The 17,356-nt window shown below is 47.8% G+C and overlaps 1 protein-coding gene and 1 long non-coding RNA gene across 5 annotated transcripts in view; both read left to right on the top strand.

Annotated features, from left to right (window-relative positions):
* Positions 1-3,466: 3,466 nt before the first annotated feature.
* Positions 3,467-7,788, top strand: LOC129784564 (uncharacterized). The gene is made up of 2 exons (XR_008747436.1): positions 3,467-4,120; positions 6,319-7,788. It is a non-coding gene; the product is annotated as an uncharacterized LOC129784564 (long non-coding RNA).
* A 2,463-nt stretch (positions 7,789-10,251) lies between these two features.
* HDAC11 (histone deacetylase 11) overlaps positions 10,252-17,356 on the top strand; it is a 30,874-nt gene continuing 23,769 nt past the window's right edge. For 2 of the 4 annotated variants that reach the window (XM_055805785.1, XM_055805783.1), the window contains exons 1-3: positions 10,252-10,380; positions 11,954-12,102; positions 15,225-15,325. In XM_055805785.1, coding sequence (XP_055661760.1) covers positions 10,379-10,380; positions 11,954-12,102; positions 15,225-15,325 — 252 coding nt within the window. In that variant the 5' untranslated portion in view covers positions 10,252-10,378. The remainder of the gene's footprint in view (positions 10,381-11,953; positions 12,103-15,224; positions 15,326-17,356) is intronic. The other 2 variants (XM_055805786.1, XM_055805784.1) reach the window with 1 other exon arrangement.

The following is a 17,356-nucleotide window of genomic DNA, read 5'->3' as shown; positions in this document are numbered from 1 at the left end:
GTGCCAGCCCTTGGACGGAGCTGCCCGACGGGGCGTGCTCCCCAGCCTGGGAGGGCAGCTGCCCCGGCTGTGCTCCAGCGGCTCTCCCCCTGAGCACCGTTGCTATGCGGCCTGGGCCGGCCCTGAGGTCACAGTGGGGCTGCGAGGTGACAGTGGGGCTGTGAGGTCACGGAGCTCCACGGCGATGCACCAGCTATAAGTACCCACGCCTCAGCCCCCAGCCGCAACTGCACCACATGCAGCAGCAGCGGTGACAGCAGCACAGGATCATGTGGCTGAAGGGAGCCATGGCCCTCATTCAGCACTGCCTCCTCCTCCTCCTCCTCCTGGAGGCCCTACGTGCCAGGGCTGCCTGGGCTGCACCTTGGCAAGAGCAGGAAGCAGGTAAGCACTCGGCACATTTGCGACCTTTCACGGGCCAGCGGGCTCCTCTCCCCGAGAAGCGTGGATGTGGCTTTTCCCTCGAGCGCTTTGGTGAGGGCTTCCCCTGTGTGTGTGAGAGCTGTGCGGGTAAGAATGCCCCCAGGGGCCCTATGTTGGCCCACACGCTCCCTGAGGGGTCTTGTTCATGGCCTGGCTTGAAGAGCGTGTTGGAGAGCTGCCAGGTGCCGGCCAAGAGGTCACCAGGCCCCTCTGCAGCGCTGGCAATCTCCCCGGGGTCTGGCTCCCACGCTGCTACCTGAGCCCCTTCCAGTGCCTGCGGTTCACTAAGGCACAAGCGGATGCCAACAGGCAATGGCAACGTTTCCCCTCTGTGCTTGCTTCTAGGTGAGGATGCTGCCAAAGTTTATCGAGATGCATGGCAGGCTGTTGGTTTGGAGCCCTTGGGGCATCCTGCAGGTAAGCGCTCTATGTCCCTTTCCTTGAAAGAAGAAACAGTGTCAATGTGACAAGAGCTTACTCATGTGCAATTCTCCTGAAGAGCCTCCCAAGGGTTACACCATCCCGAATTCGTGGCCTGTTCCTGACCTCGAGCCTGAGAGCCATCCCACGGGTAAATCAGTGGGAGGAAGCTGCATCTACCCTCTAGGCTTCTTTCCGCCTGAAGAGCAAGTTGCTCCGTCCGTGGCCCATGCGCAGACATGGAGGAGAGCAGAGAGGGAACGGGCCGGGCTCAGAGATGCGCCCTGTGGAGCTTTGCCTTGCAAAGCTGTCTGCTGGCCCCTGCGAGTCATCTGAGTTCTTAAGGCAAATGTTGGAGGAACAGGAGAGAGGACACGGTGGGCACATTTCACTCTGCCTTCGCTGTGAAATTTGGCAGCTGAGCCACAGAGATGGTGCAGAGCCTCTGCTGCCAGTTGTGCTTCAAGCGGAGGGCCAGGGGCGGCTGCTGCCCCAGTTTTGCCGTTACGGCTCGGAGCTGGTTTGTGCAGGCGTCTGCTGGCAGGCAGATTTGAGGGCCTGGCGAGCGCTGAACTTGTGTTCAGCTCACGGGCAGCACTGCTTGCCCACTGGCCCAGTTCCAGGCAGGAGCGAGGTGCCAGGCGACGCCGGCTGCCCTTTCCTGATGCTGGAGGTCGGTGGGGATGCTGGTTCGGCAGGCTTCTTGGGCTGTGCTGCATCTCCCGTCTGCCGACCGATAGCTGGGATGGGGCAACCGTGACCGTTGCTGGTGCTTACAGGGAAGGGCGGAGGAGCCCTTCTCGAAAGGGCTGTTTCCCTGGCCGGACTGGCTGCAGCTTCTTCCCGTCCTCTTTGAAGGAAGGCATTTTGCATCGCTTTACACGTCGCCAAAAGTGCAACGCAAACCAAAAGATGGCCTGCAATTTCCTGGTCCCCCAGCAGGTCAGGCGTGGCTGTTGCGTGGAGTCGGAACCAGGCGCAGGCTCTTCCCCCAGTGCCCACTCTGGCAAGTCACAGCAGCAGCCAAAGCTGAAAGTGTTTTGGGTTCGAGGCATCGGGACCATGTTCCGCAGATATGGGAAATGTGCCAAATGTCCCTCCCGCTCTAGCTGCATCCCCGAGCTTGCTGTGACTGCCGAGAGGCACAGGAGCAGCACAGAGCGGGATCCCTCCCTGAGCCGAGGTCCACAGCGATGCCCTGACTCCCAGACTAGGCAGAGGCTTAGGGGGAACCTCCCCGTCCTCCTGTGTCCTCTGTGCCTGAGACTCGCTGAGGCTTAACCTTCCCCCTCTGCTTTTTGGCAGTGCCGTCAAAGCCTGGAGAAGACCACCAGAGCAAGATAAATCGGGCTTATGAACCGGGCTCAGGTACGGAGCAGTCTTGCTGGGGTCCCCAAGTGGGAGACACATCCTGAAACCTGGGAGGTGCTGCAGGCGGTGCCTGTGCTGGAGAAAAGGCACTAGGGGGAGGGCAAGGCTTCAGGGCCACTTGAGGAGGCCTGAGTCTGTCCCCTGGGGTGTGGGAACTGTCTCACGGGGAGGGAGAGCTGGGGTGGCACTGCCTGCTGCAGGGACGGTTTCTGTCCGTGTCACTCAAAGGCTCAAGCAGCTGCGCCCCCCCTGTGCTCCCCTTCTGGCCTTCTGGGTTTGGTTGGGTGGGACACCCTGCCCCAAAGGGTGGGAACGTGCCTCCAGGCACCAGTACGGGGGGGAAAGAGAGAATGTCCTGGCCGGATCAATCGTGCTGCACGCTTACCAGTGGTGCGCAGGACGGGCTGACGTTCCTGATTGCTCCTGCAGATGATGTCACCGAGAGAACCACAGAGCTTTACAATCCCCCGAGCCCCCCAGCTGTTTCCGGTCCCAGAGACCCTGGAAAGCTCTCTACTATGGGTGCAGTAGCGGCTGTTGTTTCTCTGCAAGTTGCCATTGTGTTGGGCTGTGTCGTGGTCTGGTGGCGAAGGAAGAAGAAAGCGTGAGTACATTTCCCTCCCTCCTCTTCCTCTGATGGCTGCTCAGAGCCACGAAGCATTTCTAGTCAGGCTGCCCAAAAGCAAGGGCAGGACGAGAAAGAGCGGGGCAAGAGATTGCCCCAGCCAGGGAGGCGCCCAGTAGCGCTGGCTGGTGGCCACCGAACCTGCCCTGAGGAGTCCCCCTGCTCGGGGCTGCCATGAGCTGCGGGTGTCCACGTCGGCCAAGGCGTGCCAGCGGCTCTGCCCGTGCTGGGGAGCCTTGCCAGCTCTGGGCCGTGCTGTGGGGGACAGTCCGTGCGCCCCCTCTGCAGCTGAGCGCCTCAGCGGCCTCCTCTCTCCACAGGCCCGTCGCTGGAGCTTCAAGACTCCAGCATATAAAGAGCTGCTTCCACCAGTGCCTGAGCAGTCAGAGCAGGTGCCCCAGCACCCCTGAGATCTGGACCCCACGCCAGCAGACGCCACTGCCACCTGAAAGACCAAACTACTCGCCTTGCTCGAGCCCGTACCCAGGTACCATGACGCAGAGGAGCCAGGAGAGTATCTACGAACCGCAGGAGCCTCCACAGCCCCAGAGCCCCGCATCGCTCCCCAGCCCTCCAAGGACCCCAACCCCCAAGGATTTCAAGCCCTCTGAGCCTCCTGAGACTCCCACACACCCCTGAGCTCACTGCTCCAGCCGCACAGCAGGGGCTGAAGGCAGCCACACCAGGGTAGGAGCTGGGGCGCACTGACAGAGCCCCAACCGACAGCTTCGGGGCTCAGCCGCTGCCCGCCAAAGACAGTGTGACACAGGGCTGTCACACAAGTGTCCAGGGGGTACCAACAGCAAACCAAGCGAGGCACCAGCACCGGCTGGGCTCCACGCCTGGGCGCAGCCGTGGATGCCCACTGTGTCGGCAGGCAGGAGCTGGGCACGGGCGCGTGGGGAAAGCCCCAATGTGTTTTACCACCCTCGGCATAAAACAATAAACTGCTGTCCTCATGTCTAGTCTCAGTGTGCCCTCTTTTATATGAAAACCCTATGTGCTATTACCACAGCAGGGTCTGCTACAAGGCCCTAGCTTTACTTGCTGCTGCTGAGGTTTAGAAAAGCATGACAGCCACGTGGGCTACAACGAGCTGAGGAGGTACGTGAAGGTGTCTCAGAGTGAGCTACAGTAGCAAGGCGACTTTCACTACACTGTGAAACTCTGCAGCCAACCAGTGGCTCTTCCTATATATTTCTTCCAGCAGGAACCCATGGTTTCTTCTTCTAAGAGGAAAACAGAAACTGAGTATACTTGAGTAATACCAAGTATTGGTAGGTGCTGCGGGCATTTCGGGCGAGCGGGAGTCAGATTCAAATACTCACAGAGTTCAAGATCTGATCCGTTTATTGTACAAACCAGGTAGACTTTTATAAGGCATTCTATAAGCGTGCAATAATGTGGTTGGCTATTTTACAAGCGTATAATAATATGATTGGTTAACAATTGTTTACTGGGAAGATTTCTGTTTCTGCTTGTTCTGGCATGTAGGCTCCTTTCTGCGGTTTCCCAGCTCCTCTTATCACGTCCCGTTGGCCTTGGTTTTGAGCAAACATCTGCAATTTGCTCCTTTTTCTTCATCCCACTGTTCTGGCCGTAACCTCGTCTTATTTCTTCAGTATTTTTCCACTTGCTTCAGAGTTCAGTATAATCATTCAATACAGCAAGAGCCCCAACACCTCCCCCTTTCTTTTTAAATACAGCATTAATACTGCGTTCCACACAGCTCTGAAAACATTGTAAAAGGCAAGGCACTAAAAGTAACAAAAGAATAACAAACAACAATATAGACAGACCTTGTTTCAATAAATCCCTCAACCACCCTCAATTCTTGTTGAGGTAAATAAATTGATACATTTAAACGGTAAATCAACTGTTGCAAAAAATACGTATTTTTAACAAGTGTAGTATTCCACCAGGTACAGTTATCACTAAAGCCAAAATTCGTGTCATTATACTTCTTATCTAACCAACCCCAATATGATTGATTTATAGCCGTATAGTTTACTCCCAAAGGCTCAAAAGCTAGTTCAAAGCAGAAACGCATTTCTTGTAGGTGACATCTGAAGCACTTTTTTTTCCTTTTTTTTTTTCCTTTTTTTTTCTTTTTTTTTTCTTTCTTTTTTTTCTTTTTTTCTTTTTTTTCTTTTTCTTTTTTTTTTCTTTTTTTTTTCTTTTTTTCTTTCTTTTTTTTTTTCTTTTTTTTTTCTCTTTTTTTTTCTCTTTTTTTTTTTTTTTTTTTTTTTTTTTTTTTTGGGGGGGGGGGGGGGGAGGGGTTTGTAATCAAGTCCGTATTTTTCTTTGAGAAGCTTAAGCTGTTCCTCTAGTTTCAGGAGAGTTTCCAACTCTGATTTGTCGAATAGGTCCGTATTTCCCAAATAAATCATACATTTCCTCCGCTGTGATTTTATACGGCAGGTTCCGAATATAAAGGATCCCATTGACCTCTGGGGGCAACCAGATGTTAGCTCGCTTGGCCACTTGCATCGCCATGGCGCCGATCGGAGGGGGCGGGTGTGCCGCCTTGGAGAGAAACCGCGACCGGGACGGGGCCTGCCGGGCCGCACGCCGCCGCTCGCCGCTTGTTCCTTTTCAGGACACCAGGGTGGTAATTGCGCGACCATACCCCGTACAGCTCGATACGTGCGAGCCAAAGTCTTTACCCCCTTAGTCCCAACTTGCACAGATTCCCATAAGTCCTCTCCTACTTTCTTCCATGTTTCATTATTATATACATCTTGCGTAGAAGCAAGGTAACCACGGCGGCGACTCCAACATAGCAGATCAACTACTGCCTGCCGTGAGACTGGCGTTTCAGTTTTTTCTGCCAGTTTCATCAAACTGTCTACGGTTGCTTTTTCCACCACTGATGCAGTGATTCCCATCCTGCTTAAATTTCCTGACTCACCGGTCAGCCGTGCACGTTCCGCCTTTCTTCGGGCGCCCAGCTCTCTCTCCGCTGGCAGCAGGATCCTCGCCGGCTCCGCAGCTCGTAACACGATCCTTAATGAATCCTCCTGACCTTTTAACCGATCCTGTCGACCCTCATCGGATCACGTCGGGGTCACCAGATGCTGCGGGCATTTCGGGCGAGCGGGAGTCAGATTCAAATACTCACAGAGTTCAAGATCTGATCCGTTTATTGTACAAACCAGGTAGACTTTTATAAGGCATTCTATAAGCGTGCAATAATGTGGTTGGCTATTTTACAAGCGTATAATAATATGATTGGTTAACAATTGTTTACTGGGAAGATTTCTGTTTCTGCTTGTTCTGGCATGTAGGCTCCTTTCTGCGGTTTCCCAGCTCCTCTTATCACGTCCCGTTGGCCTTGGTTTTGAGCAAACATCTGCAATTTGCTCCTTTTTCTTCATCCCACTGTTCTGGCCGTAACCTCGTCTTATTTCTTCAGTATTTTTCCACTTGCTTCAGAGTTCAGTATAATCATTCAATACAGCAAGAGCCCCAACAGGTAGGCATGGCATGGGAGGGCAGCGGCAGCCTTGTACCTTTTCTCAGCACTTTTTTGCTCAGCTCAGGTCCCCATCACTGATGGCAGGCTTTCCCTACTACCTACACCAGACCACTCTCTAAAAGGTAATAGACGCTTCACTGTTAGATTACAGTGACCTTTTTTTTTTCAGGAGGATAGACGAAGTCCATATCCTTTTCTCTGTGACAGGATTTTATGATCATTTGTTGTCCCTAAGGCCCTAAAGTCTACAGCAGGCTGCAGGCCAGACCAGACGTGCCCATAGCACAGCCACCACAGAACAGCCCAGGTCCTGGACATAACCCTGGGAGCATAAAACTCTGTGAAACCAGTTTCCCTAAGCCAGCCTGGGAAGGAGAGCGAGACAGCCCCCACAGAGCTCCTGGCCACCAAACCAGGTCACTCCCAGCTTCTGAGCATTTCATTTTCTCTTGGGCAGCCAGACACTACCATGCAGCTTACAACAGAGGGTCCCCAGCAGTCCCCCATATTCCGTGCAAACAAAATAATGTGAGCAAAGGAGAGCGAAACCCTCTGGGCTGCCTTTGCCTGCAGACATGTTAAGCAGCGCTGGTCCCAGTGTCAATGCCTGAGGAATGCCCCTTGGCACTGGTCTCCACTTGGCCATTGAGCTTTTGATTGCAACTCTTTCAGCACGACCATCCAGCAAATTGCTTATACACCACATCACTGATCTACACTTGGGTGACTGGATCTGTAGTCTCAATTTGCATCGTATCATAAATTTGCTACCATGACTTTTGTCTCTCTCTTCACTATTTTTGATATGGAAAGCCATCGTGCTTCAACATTCCTCGTGTTTAAGTATGTTTAAGTATGAAACTACATGTTTAAGTAGTTTCACCATCATGGAACATCAGAACTAAGAAGACATTTTCTATTCTGTGGAAGTTTGAGAAGCTGATGAAAGGCTTTTGCCTAATATCCTCATTCTACCAAAGAATTAATGCGCAACAGATTACTTGAAGAGATTTAATAAACTGGGACAATACTGGCTGGTCTGACAGGCCAGTTTCTTTCATATGGTACATTAGTCAGAGTTCGGTTTCTGTCTTCTGGAAGTTGATTTTGCTTGCAATTCAGACTCTGGGACCCATCTTCAAATGTATCTGCACTAGTGGATACTGGACCTTTAAAGAGCCCAATCACATGAACAGCCTGGAAAGAGTCCCCTGGAAGCACAAGGCCATTATCTGATTCAGTTTCAAACTGGAGCCCCATTATAAAAAAGTATTACTCTTTGGAACATAGTCTGTCCTCCTAGGGGTGCTTTTTACCATTTTCAACATGAGATAAATGATCTGGAAGACCAAGAGCATGGTAAACAGGCCAAAATTTGAGAGTTAATACGTTGTTGGTTATTTATTGTAACAATTATATTATGCCTGTGCTTTCAAGGATGCGGCAATTAATAAAGTCCCTTAACACACGACCCCAGTGCTACCCATAATATTGCCAAAACCATTCCAGTTACACTTTGTCTTGACAAGCAAAATGGCATAAGGAGAAAACATTTCCTTTGTCTTAGGGAAATAGAGCTATCAGTTGAGAAATAACATCGGTACTCTATACCAGCTGGATTGTAATTCATCTATTTTCTCACTTTTATGGTGTATTTGGGGTCTAATTTTGAAGGATTCCAAGAAGTTTAGAGAAGGCTGAGTTCCATATTGTCTGTATTTTTTGCTTTTTATAAGTATGTGCTTTTATTCTACGAGACTTAGGTCATCTTCTCAAATTTGCTGCTGACTTATGCTTGTTGCCTTGCTTTTTGAATTTGTAAAGAGAAGATTAAAACTTGGCAGAACTTTTAAAAGTATCTTTCAGCCAAAAGTATGGGTTCAGCTATTCAACTACATCTTGTGAAGTTATATTAATTGAAAAGTTTATTATTTGTTTGAGTCTGATTTTTTTTAATCAAAATATTTCACTTTGTTTAAAATGTTTCAGTGTTGTAAAAATGTATTTGAACCCCAAACTGTCTTCAAAAAAGTTTTTTTCAGAGTGGCTAGTGAACCAAAAATGTCATTATTTGCTTAGCTCTGTATCTTCTACTATGCTGTAAGGTTTCCTATCCATTTGCCTTGAAAAAACCGCTGGCAGAAAACTGGAGCTCAGAGAACGTCCAAAATCCAGCACTGGTCATTCTCTTGCATATCTTGGGCCTAACTTGCACACCTAGTTGTACTCACAATACATATTTATAAGTGAAGTTGGTTAGTTCTGGCCAAAGTCTACACCTACTAACTAATTATTGGTTAGTTGCTTTCTCACTTCGATTTAAAGGTACAGTTCATTTTAAATTTACTGGGCATGCTCCCCGAGTGGGGGTTTCACTCTTCTTCGGGGCGGGGGGGGGGGGGGGGGGGGGGGGCGGCATTTGTTATCTACCACTTCCACAATTATTTTATCCTAGTGTCCTTGAGTCTTATCACTTCAGTAGTTTTTCTTTTAGCGATTAGCACATCCTTTGCCAGAAGGCTACTGATTTACATTCTTGTGGAGCCCATCTGCACCTGTACTGATTGTCCCTTCTGAAGTGCTGAGCGGCCCGAGCCTCAGACCTTCTCTCGCAGCCAGTGAGGCTCCTGCCTGCCTCTTGATGGTTCCTGTTATCTATACACCTCCTGCCTGTAGAGTTTTAGGTTTTTCACTGTATTTTCTCGCGTCACCCGCCTCCTCTGCCCCCTCCGGGTGGCGCCGGGGAAGGGGGGGCTGCTCAGCTCATGGCAGCTCCTCGCTGCCGTTCCTTCCCGCCCGCGCTTCTCCCCGGCTCCAGCGCCAGTGCCCGCCGCGGGCTGCGATCCCTCGGGGGCACAGGCGTCCCCTCCAGGGGCTGCAGGGCAATCCCCCGCCTGCAGCTCCCTCCTTCCCTGCCCTCCGTCCTCCGTGCTCGCAGGGCCCTGCCTCACATTTTTTTCCCTCACAACTCTCGTCTCCGTGGTGTTTCACCCTTCCTGAAGCAGGTTTTCCTCAGGGTGCTGCGGCCGAGGGGCTGGGCCGGGCCCTGTGGCGGGCGGCTGCTGGGCGGGACTCGCCTCACAGGGACCTCACATCAACATTTATCTGGAACTCTGATAACAGACGACATTACTCCTCAGAGAAAAAGAGTGCTTCTCAGTACATTTCTGTACATTTATCCTTGGTGTGATAGATACTGCTGCTATTAATGGACCATTTTTCATTATGGTTTATTGATTTAGGTGTATGACTGCGTAAGAAATGCTTTTTGTATGTGTTCAGGCAGGATTAGTAAAGTACACTTAGATATTGGCTCTTGGCTTGCAACTAGCTGATTTTTCTGGTGTGCCTGAATTTAGGGATCATGTTCCTTGGGGGAATCCAGACCTGACATAATCAGCAGGCGTTCTGTTGCTCAGTTCGGTAACAGCACAGTTTCACCTTAATTTTCCTCATTCTGCTGCTGACATGCCATGTCTCTGCACCTACCCACAGCTTGTTGATTTATTTTATAATGAGAATCGTATTTTCCTGTCCAATTTTTTTTTTTTGTGTGTGTGTGTGGAATCACTTTGAGGCCCTTGATATAAAATCACGGCAGTAGCTGATGCAAAAACCGAACACTGGGGTCGAGTCTTTCTAAATCCCACGTCAGACCCACGGCCCTTCCCGAGACACCTCGGATCCCCCACCAAACGCCCGCTTGGCCTTGCACCATCCTCGGTGGCCACGTATAAGATGGCGGCAAAAACTTTTCCCGCAGCCGTTACAGCACAACCCTGGATTCTTCCACGGGCGAGAGCTGTCCCCACCCCTCGCCGTGCCGCCCGCTCAGGAGCTCCGCAGGGCCCCCTCGCCCCACCCCCCACAGGGCCCCGCCCCCCGGGCAGCAGCGCTCCGCCCCCGCAGAGGCTCCGCACGGGCCCCGCCGCCCGGCCCTCCGTGTGTCACCGCCCAGCAGCGGGGCGGGGCCGTGGGGTTGGCGGTGCGGGCCCGCCGGGCCCGCGGTTCGCTGCGCGGCGTGGCCTGGCGTGGTCAGTGCGGCCGCGGAAGGCGGGGGGATGTGAGTACCGCCGGGCCAGGGGAGTTGCTTGGTCGGTGGGAGGCGATTCTCGATGCGGCGAGCAGTGCCTGTCTGAGGCCTGCCGGACTTCGGTGCCCGCGGCCCGCTCCTTCCTACGTGCAGGGCCGCCGGGTGCGCCCACGGAGCCCCAGGGACAGCGGCAGCGTCGCTTCGCCGCCGCGGGCCCAGCCTCCCTCCGCCCGCGTCGGCATCGGCCGGCTTGGGCCGCCTGAGAGCAGCGGCGGAAAGCCATGGGGAGCCGCCGCGCTGTCGGCAGGCCGGCCGCCTCCCACTGGGGCGTCCCGTTGTCTGCCGGGGAGGGTGTCGGGAACGTCCCCTGCTCGCGGGGCCGCGGCCCGGTGGTAGGCGGGGGGAGGAAGGGGCCGGGGGCGCGTAGCGGCCCGTGCGTGGACGCGGGAAGGGGCCGAGGAGCCGGGCTCGGGCTTCGGGAGGCGTGCGCGCTGCGCGGCTCTGGTGAAAAACCTCCTTTGTTTTCGTGTTTGGTTAATGTGTTCCGTTTTGTTTTTAACGAGATTTTAAAAGGGTGTTTTTGAGCATGTTTACGCTGGCAGTAAGGGTGTTTCTGTCTGTATTGTTCACCTGACAAAGGGCCTTCTGTCTTGCTCAGTGAGCGTGGAAATCTTTTGCAAAGTTCAGCTAATTCCGAGGGAGGGAGAGCGGGCAGGGCAGGGCGGCCTCAGCTGCTGGGACAGGCTGAGCGGTCAGCGCGCAGGTGTCCCTGGGGTGCTGGCGTGTGCCTCTGTGAGCGCAGGGCATGGCGCTGGCAGACCCTCCCTTTAACGGCTTGTCAAGGAGGGCTCTGAGCTGGCTGTGCCTTCTCTCCTCGTGTTTGGAGAATACAAGACTTCGGGCTGGGGGTAAAGAGAAACATCGGTTAAGGGTCACTGGCATGAGTTCTAGAGCTGAGACCCTGTTCTGTGGTTGCGCTCTACACAAATACAAACCTCTTTACTGGTGCTGAGCTGGTCACAAAATGATCTCTTGCTCCTAGGAAGGGATCCTAGAAATCTTTCCAACCTAGTGGTGTTGAAGTGTCATGTCTATGAGCAGCGTACTTTGTTTTTTTCAATTGTGTTTTGATACAGACTCTAAAATGTGGGTCTAGTAACACATTTGTTGAAGGTGATGTTTGTAAAACTGGATTCACTTTCTAAGGTAGAGGTGCTGCTTGATGAACTTGGACACATGAGGGGAGTGAATCCCATGTTTCCGTTAAAGTCTGCGATGATCTTTATGTGCATAACTCATTAGTATGTTCTTCAGCCTTCAGTTACTCTTTTTTTTCCCCCACTACTGGTCAGGTCAAGAGTTTAACTGTAATGGTTGGAAGTGAGGGATGTTACTCTAACTGCTCCTCAGCAGCAGGGTCAGGGAAACAACCAAATTTTTCCTTCAGTAACCATTGGAAATAGTATCCTTGGGAACCGTTCCTAATACAAAGTTGGTATTAGTAAGGATTCTAATTTTTAATTTAGGATTGTAGTGAAGAAAAAAAAACAGCTTTGTAAACAGTTGCTAAAAATGGTGACTAGTTTCTTTTTGGCTTTTCAAGGCCTCACAGAACTGAGTTGTATGAGGATCCTCCATCGGCATGCTGGCCTATCGTATATTCTCCAGACTACAACATCACGTTCATGGGACTTGAGAAACTGCATCCATTCGATGCAGGGAAATGGGGAAAAGTAATCAACTTCTTGAAAGGTAAAATAACAGAAGATACCTCTTAGACCAACATTTGCACAAAAGCTAATAGGAATTATGTAATTAGTGCAGACATTGATAATTGCCACTGTAATAGTGACTTTACATCTTCATTGCTCATTCTGTAGATTTAAGCCATGTCCTTTAATCATATCTGGAGTGCTTTAGTATTCTTATATATTTGCAGACTTAAATATTAACAAGTTAAATTGATAGTGGGATTTCTGAGGTGGTTTGGATGTTGTGTTACATGGTGGTGAAGATCTTGTCTGTGAAGTATTTAAATGATGAAATTGTAATGTTAGAGCAAACATACCACACCAGTGCTTTTTAATACAAAGGTTTGTTTCACAGTCCTTTGAAAATGTATTTTGTAGCGTGCTCCATTAAATGAACCCACAATTTTGGTTTCAGCTTTGTCATGCTGTTTATGAAGACTAAAATGTGATTCAAAATTCAAGTTCATGAAATTATTTTTCTCCCCAGAGGCAGAATAGTACTGGTCAGAGTAACTAGTTTGTTTCATTTAGATCTGGCCCAGAGCTTTACAAGACTGAGTAAAAAGGAGGAGGGAAAAATATGAGCATAGCGATGTTTTAGACCATCTTGAAATATTTCTGGTCTTTGTGATTTGAATGAAAGCATGAAGTAAGCAGAATTTCATTGCTTGGCTTTTACAAGAAACATTCATACAGGACATCTGAGAATTATTTCCATCTCTGAAGTAAGCACCAGAATCTTGACTTGCAGCCTAGCCCGTTAGGTGCAGAATGCTAGAGCCTTATGGACGTAGCACAGGGTGCCATGTTTTAATACTTAACAGGTTTTTAACGATTCAAAGACTTTCAGTTCTAGATTGATGTATGAGAGCAATATTTCCTTTTAAGTTTCCTCTTGAGGATAGCTGCTGTTTGCAGTTACAGTTTTGTCTTTCTTTAGAGGACCAAGCCTGGCTCTAAAACAGGACGTGGACTTCAGTTTTGTATCAGTGAATGGAAAATCCTTCCTGTGTTGGCTGCAAGCTTACAAATGGTCTAGCTTGCAAGATCTGAATTGCAGTTTGGGAGTACTTTGTATAGCTTGCTATAGCCTTGTGCTGCCATTGCTTAACACCTGGTGTAGCAAGAGCAGGGTCATTCCTTGTGGCTTGTGAAACTACAGGTGTTAAGGACTGGTTTGTTGCTGCGTGTAACTCAGTTATTCAACTTGGACTGCAGACAGTGTGTTGGCGGCAAATGGCACTTTCCAGGCTGAAAGATAAGTGCAGCTTGTATAAATCCATTCTTTATCAACCTTATGCTATTACTCTGATAATGTTTGGGAAGAGCTTTGAAACACCTCTGGTGACAGGCAGAATGCTTTGTGATGGTGCTCATTGCTGTTGGAAGATAAAGGCAGAAACACATTAAGGAAGTACAAATGTAAGAACCAAGATTGGGATCAGGGCCTATAAAATCTTGGAATCTCTTCTTCTAAAGTTTAAGCTTGTGATCAAGTTAAAAAAAAAAAAAAAAGGGCTTTTTCTCTGGCCAAGGCAAAGGTGGTCCAAGAGCCAGACCTCTTCCATTTATGTGGTTGATGACTCCTTCAACTGATGGTCTTTTGCAGTTGGAAGTATTGCCCTTCTGGCTTTAGGCTGTCTTGTATTAATTTAGCCAAGGCTAAACAAATTCTAACACTCCATTTAGTAGCTGAGTTTTGGATCTTCCCTCTGTCAACCTTAATTAAGTCTTGGGTTCGATGGCTGTTTTCTTAACTAATCAAAACCTTTGCCTTTCTGCTCCTGCTCTGTGTCGTCTTTTCCTCTAGCTCTTTTCTGCGTGGTGTCCACTCTTTACTCTTTCACAAAAAAATCAGTTTTCCCAATTGTTTTACTCTCCTTGCTTTGTGAAGGAGAGAAGCCACAGGATACCTTAAGGTGCTCTTGGTTTTCTCTGGCTCTTTGACAACTCTTGGCAACAGCTGACGTACACTGTTCCCTATCATCTTTTAGCAAATTACCAGTGAAAGTCTTTCTACAGTTACCTTCTCCTTCGTCAAGAATGAAACTGTTAGCAGTTTGGCTTTCTGTCTGACACCAGTGAATGAAATGTTTCTCAAGGCTCAGTCAGGAGAGATGTAAGCTTGCCAAAACAAGTATTGTTGCAGGTGCCATTCTTGTATAACACTTCAGAACAAAATCTCTCACATTTGTGAGTTGCTTTCTTCCTCCTCCAAGTATAAAGTTAGAAAAAAGTTACGGTCTTAGAAGACTGCAGCCATGCAGCAGTTAAATATCAAAATTTGTCTGGGAAGATCAGCATGATGCCTTGTATCTGTTGTTTGTAGTGATCATATGCAAAACGGCATTGTTTTTCTGCACTGCTTGGCTTTTGTAGTTGACCCTAATTTGAACTTTCTGGCGAGTATGCCCAGATGTATGTGTTCAAATGTATTGTCTATAATCACATTCTGAAATCTTGGAGTGATATTTTGTACCTTGCTCTTATAAAACTAGGTTTTAAAATAAACTACCTTTTGCTCTCTAAGGGGAAGAAATAATTGCTGTCATTAGTATTTCTTGAAATCAAATGGAGGTAGGGGTGTGACAGAAATACCCTAATTAAGCATGTTTGCTTCTATGAACATCCAGGCAATTATTTTGTTTGGGTTTGGTTTTTTTTTTTTAATTCTACTCTGATGTAGGGAATTAAGTATTAGTGGCATCTGTGGAATTTCTTAAAGCATGTTTAAAAATGATGAGTATTTGATGGTATGAGCACCAACGTTTCCCCAGTATGTCATGCCCTAGACTGTAAGGAGTCTTGTGATTCTTTTGTGTCTGTCCGTCTGCTGTGACTACCTGTCTCTTCTTTCAGTTTAAACAAGAAGTCACCATGTTTACAGAAAGCTTTCAGAGTGTATCAGAATTTAGGATATACATGCTACTTTAATAGCTTAATATGTATAGAGGATATGTATTTGGGAAATTAGTAAACTCTGAGTAAACAAAAGTTGTTTCAGTGCTTTACATTACAGATGAATTTATCACGTAAAGGTCAAAGCAGCTTCTTTGGCAGGGTGGAATATAGGAAGTTAAGCAGTGGTATACAATGCCAATTGTTATTTCTCTCCTGTTTCAGAAGAAAAACTAATTGCAGATGACTTGATTGTACAGGCACGGGAAGCTACTGATGAAGATCTCTTGGTTGTTCACACAAGGCGCTACCTTAATAAATTAAAGGTGCTGTACATATTAAAGTGTTTTTCAAGCAAACTGTCTGGAATTAGTGTCAAAGGCAACAGATATCCTACTGGATTTGTTTTAGAGTCAAGATTACAGATTATGGGATGGTGTATTTTGATATCGGTAACATTGTCATTGAGAATACTGAAAGAAAAACATAGAAATGGTAGGCAATTCATAGTGTAGAGGGTCTACCATGCTCCACAGGTGACCTGAAATGATATTTCAGGAAGGTTAAATGAACATAAGGAAGATTTTAATGTTTGAGATGTAGATAATATTCTCCTTTGTACCAGGGTTTTAGTTTCAAAAATGTAAATCTTGATTTACTTTGGTAAAATGCAGTTCTGCGATTGAAAAAACATTGGAGAGCACTAAAAAGGAGTACTTAATCTGATGTTTTATAAAGCAAGTATTGTTTTATGGGTTTGGGCTTTATGTAATCTCAAAGGAGCATCTGTGCGGGGATTCTGTTGTGCGGGGAAGTACTGGCTTCATACTTAGACACTGCCAGTGTAGGGGAGTGTGGAGAGAGTAGAAGGATCAGTGTAGGGGCATAACCTTGCATGTTACCTGTGTGTGAAGGTTTCCAATACCAGTTCATACAGGATTACATATTCACAGGGGATAAAGAGCTTTCATTGGGTATTTCTAAGTGAAACATCCATTTGTTAAACTTCAGTGTAACTTTAACACATAAACATGTGAGATCTCTGTTTCTGAATATATTCAGTTGTCTGTAGGTGGAATTGGATGATAGATGAGCACAGGTGACGTTGCTTTTATTTTGAAACTCTTTATTTAGAGGGCAGAGAAGGGATTTGCGTGAAAAATAATCTTCCAGTTCATATTCAGAATAAGTTATTTTGAGTCACCTTTGCCCTTCCACAGTGAAAGAGTCCTTGTACTTCTATTTCTGGAATATTTTATTTTTGTGTGTAAGAGACCTATTTGTGTGAACTTTTTACACTCTTTTTCTGAGTTCTCTTATGCTTCCTCATTCAGTGCTATAAAGTTAGTGCAATTTCGTACATCCTTAGATGTGAACTTATTGCAGCTGTTCTTGATACTGAGCTTTTAATTCCACAGAGCCACCCACCTCTTTTTACTGAATCACTTCTTTGAAGCAGGTTGTAGTAATGTGCATAGCTTACTTTGGAATACCATAATAATATTTTTAGTACCTGCAGGATGGCTTCATAGGGAATTGTCTATATAGTTTGTGTCTTGGTGCATTCAGATGTGTTTAGTTGTGTATCTCCCCTTCCCCTTTTCTTGAGAGAGTATTTCCTGCAACTGCAAAAACTGGAGGATGTTGTACTAGTCACGCCAGTAAATTCCTGCCAAGAAGCGAAGATAAAAATCCTTAGTTGCAAATGAAAAATAATGTGGCTTGACATGAAAAGGCTGTGGGTACCATCCATGTTGCCTCATCCCAAGTCTTCTTTGTTATTTGTTTTGGTTTTCTTTTAAATCCAGAAAAATACAAATTTACCAGTAAATGGCATAGTTCTGTGTTAGATCAGCTCTGAAGACAACAAAGGTGCTTGTGTTTCTGGGAATGCCTAGGTCTCTTAAAATAATTAATTACTTGAGTATTCTCCATTTAAAATTTGAGCATGAATTTGGTAGGAAATTCCATACGCTTGTAAGAAGAGGTGGTGTGTAGTATCTTAGCAGCAGCAGCAGCTGGCCGGGGGCTGGCTGAAGAGAAACAGAAGGGTGTGCACAAAGTAGAACAAACTGTACTGGAAATCAGTCCTGTGTTGGAAGGAAGATCTCCTGTTTCCCTGCTATAGGTAATATGACTAGTCCTTACAACAAAATTTGACCTTTTGAATTGAGGTGATTCCCCCTCAGTTATTCCTTTGAAGAATCTGGATCTCTAAGGAAATGACTGGACTTTGGATAATATGCTTGCAGTACTTTTCCACTTTACTGCCTTTTTCTAGTGTTACGTAAAGTAATGAATTTCCAGCGTATCAAAGTTCTGAAACTTTGAAGGAGATAGGCAGTGAGGTTAAAGCT

This window comes from Falco peregrinus, chromosome 5 (genome assembly GCF_023634155.1).
Source record: "Falco peregrinus isolate bFalPer1 chromosome 5, bFalPer1.pri, whole genome shotgun sequence".
Classification (NCBI taxonomy): Eukaryota; Metazoa; Chordata; class Aves; order Falconiformes; family Falconidae; genus Falco; species Falco peregrinus.
Note: the sequence above shows the minus strand (reverse complement) of the source record. Positions and strands in the feature narration are given on the sequence as shown.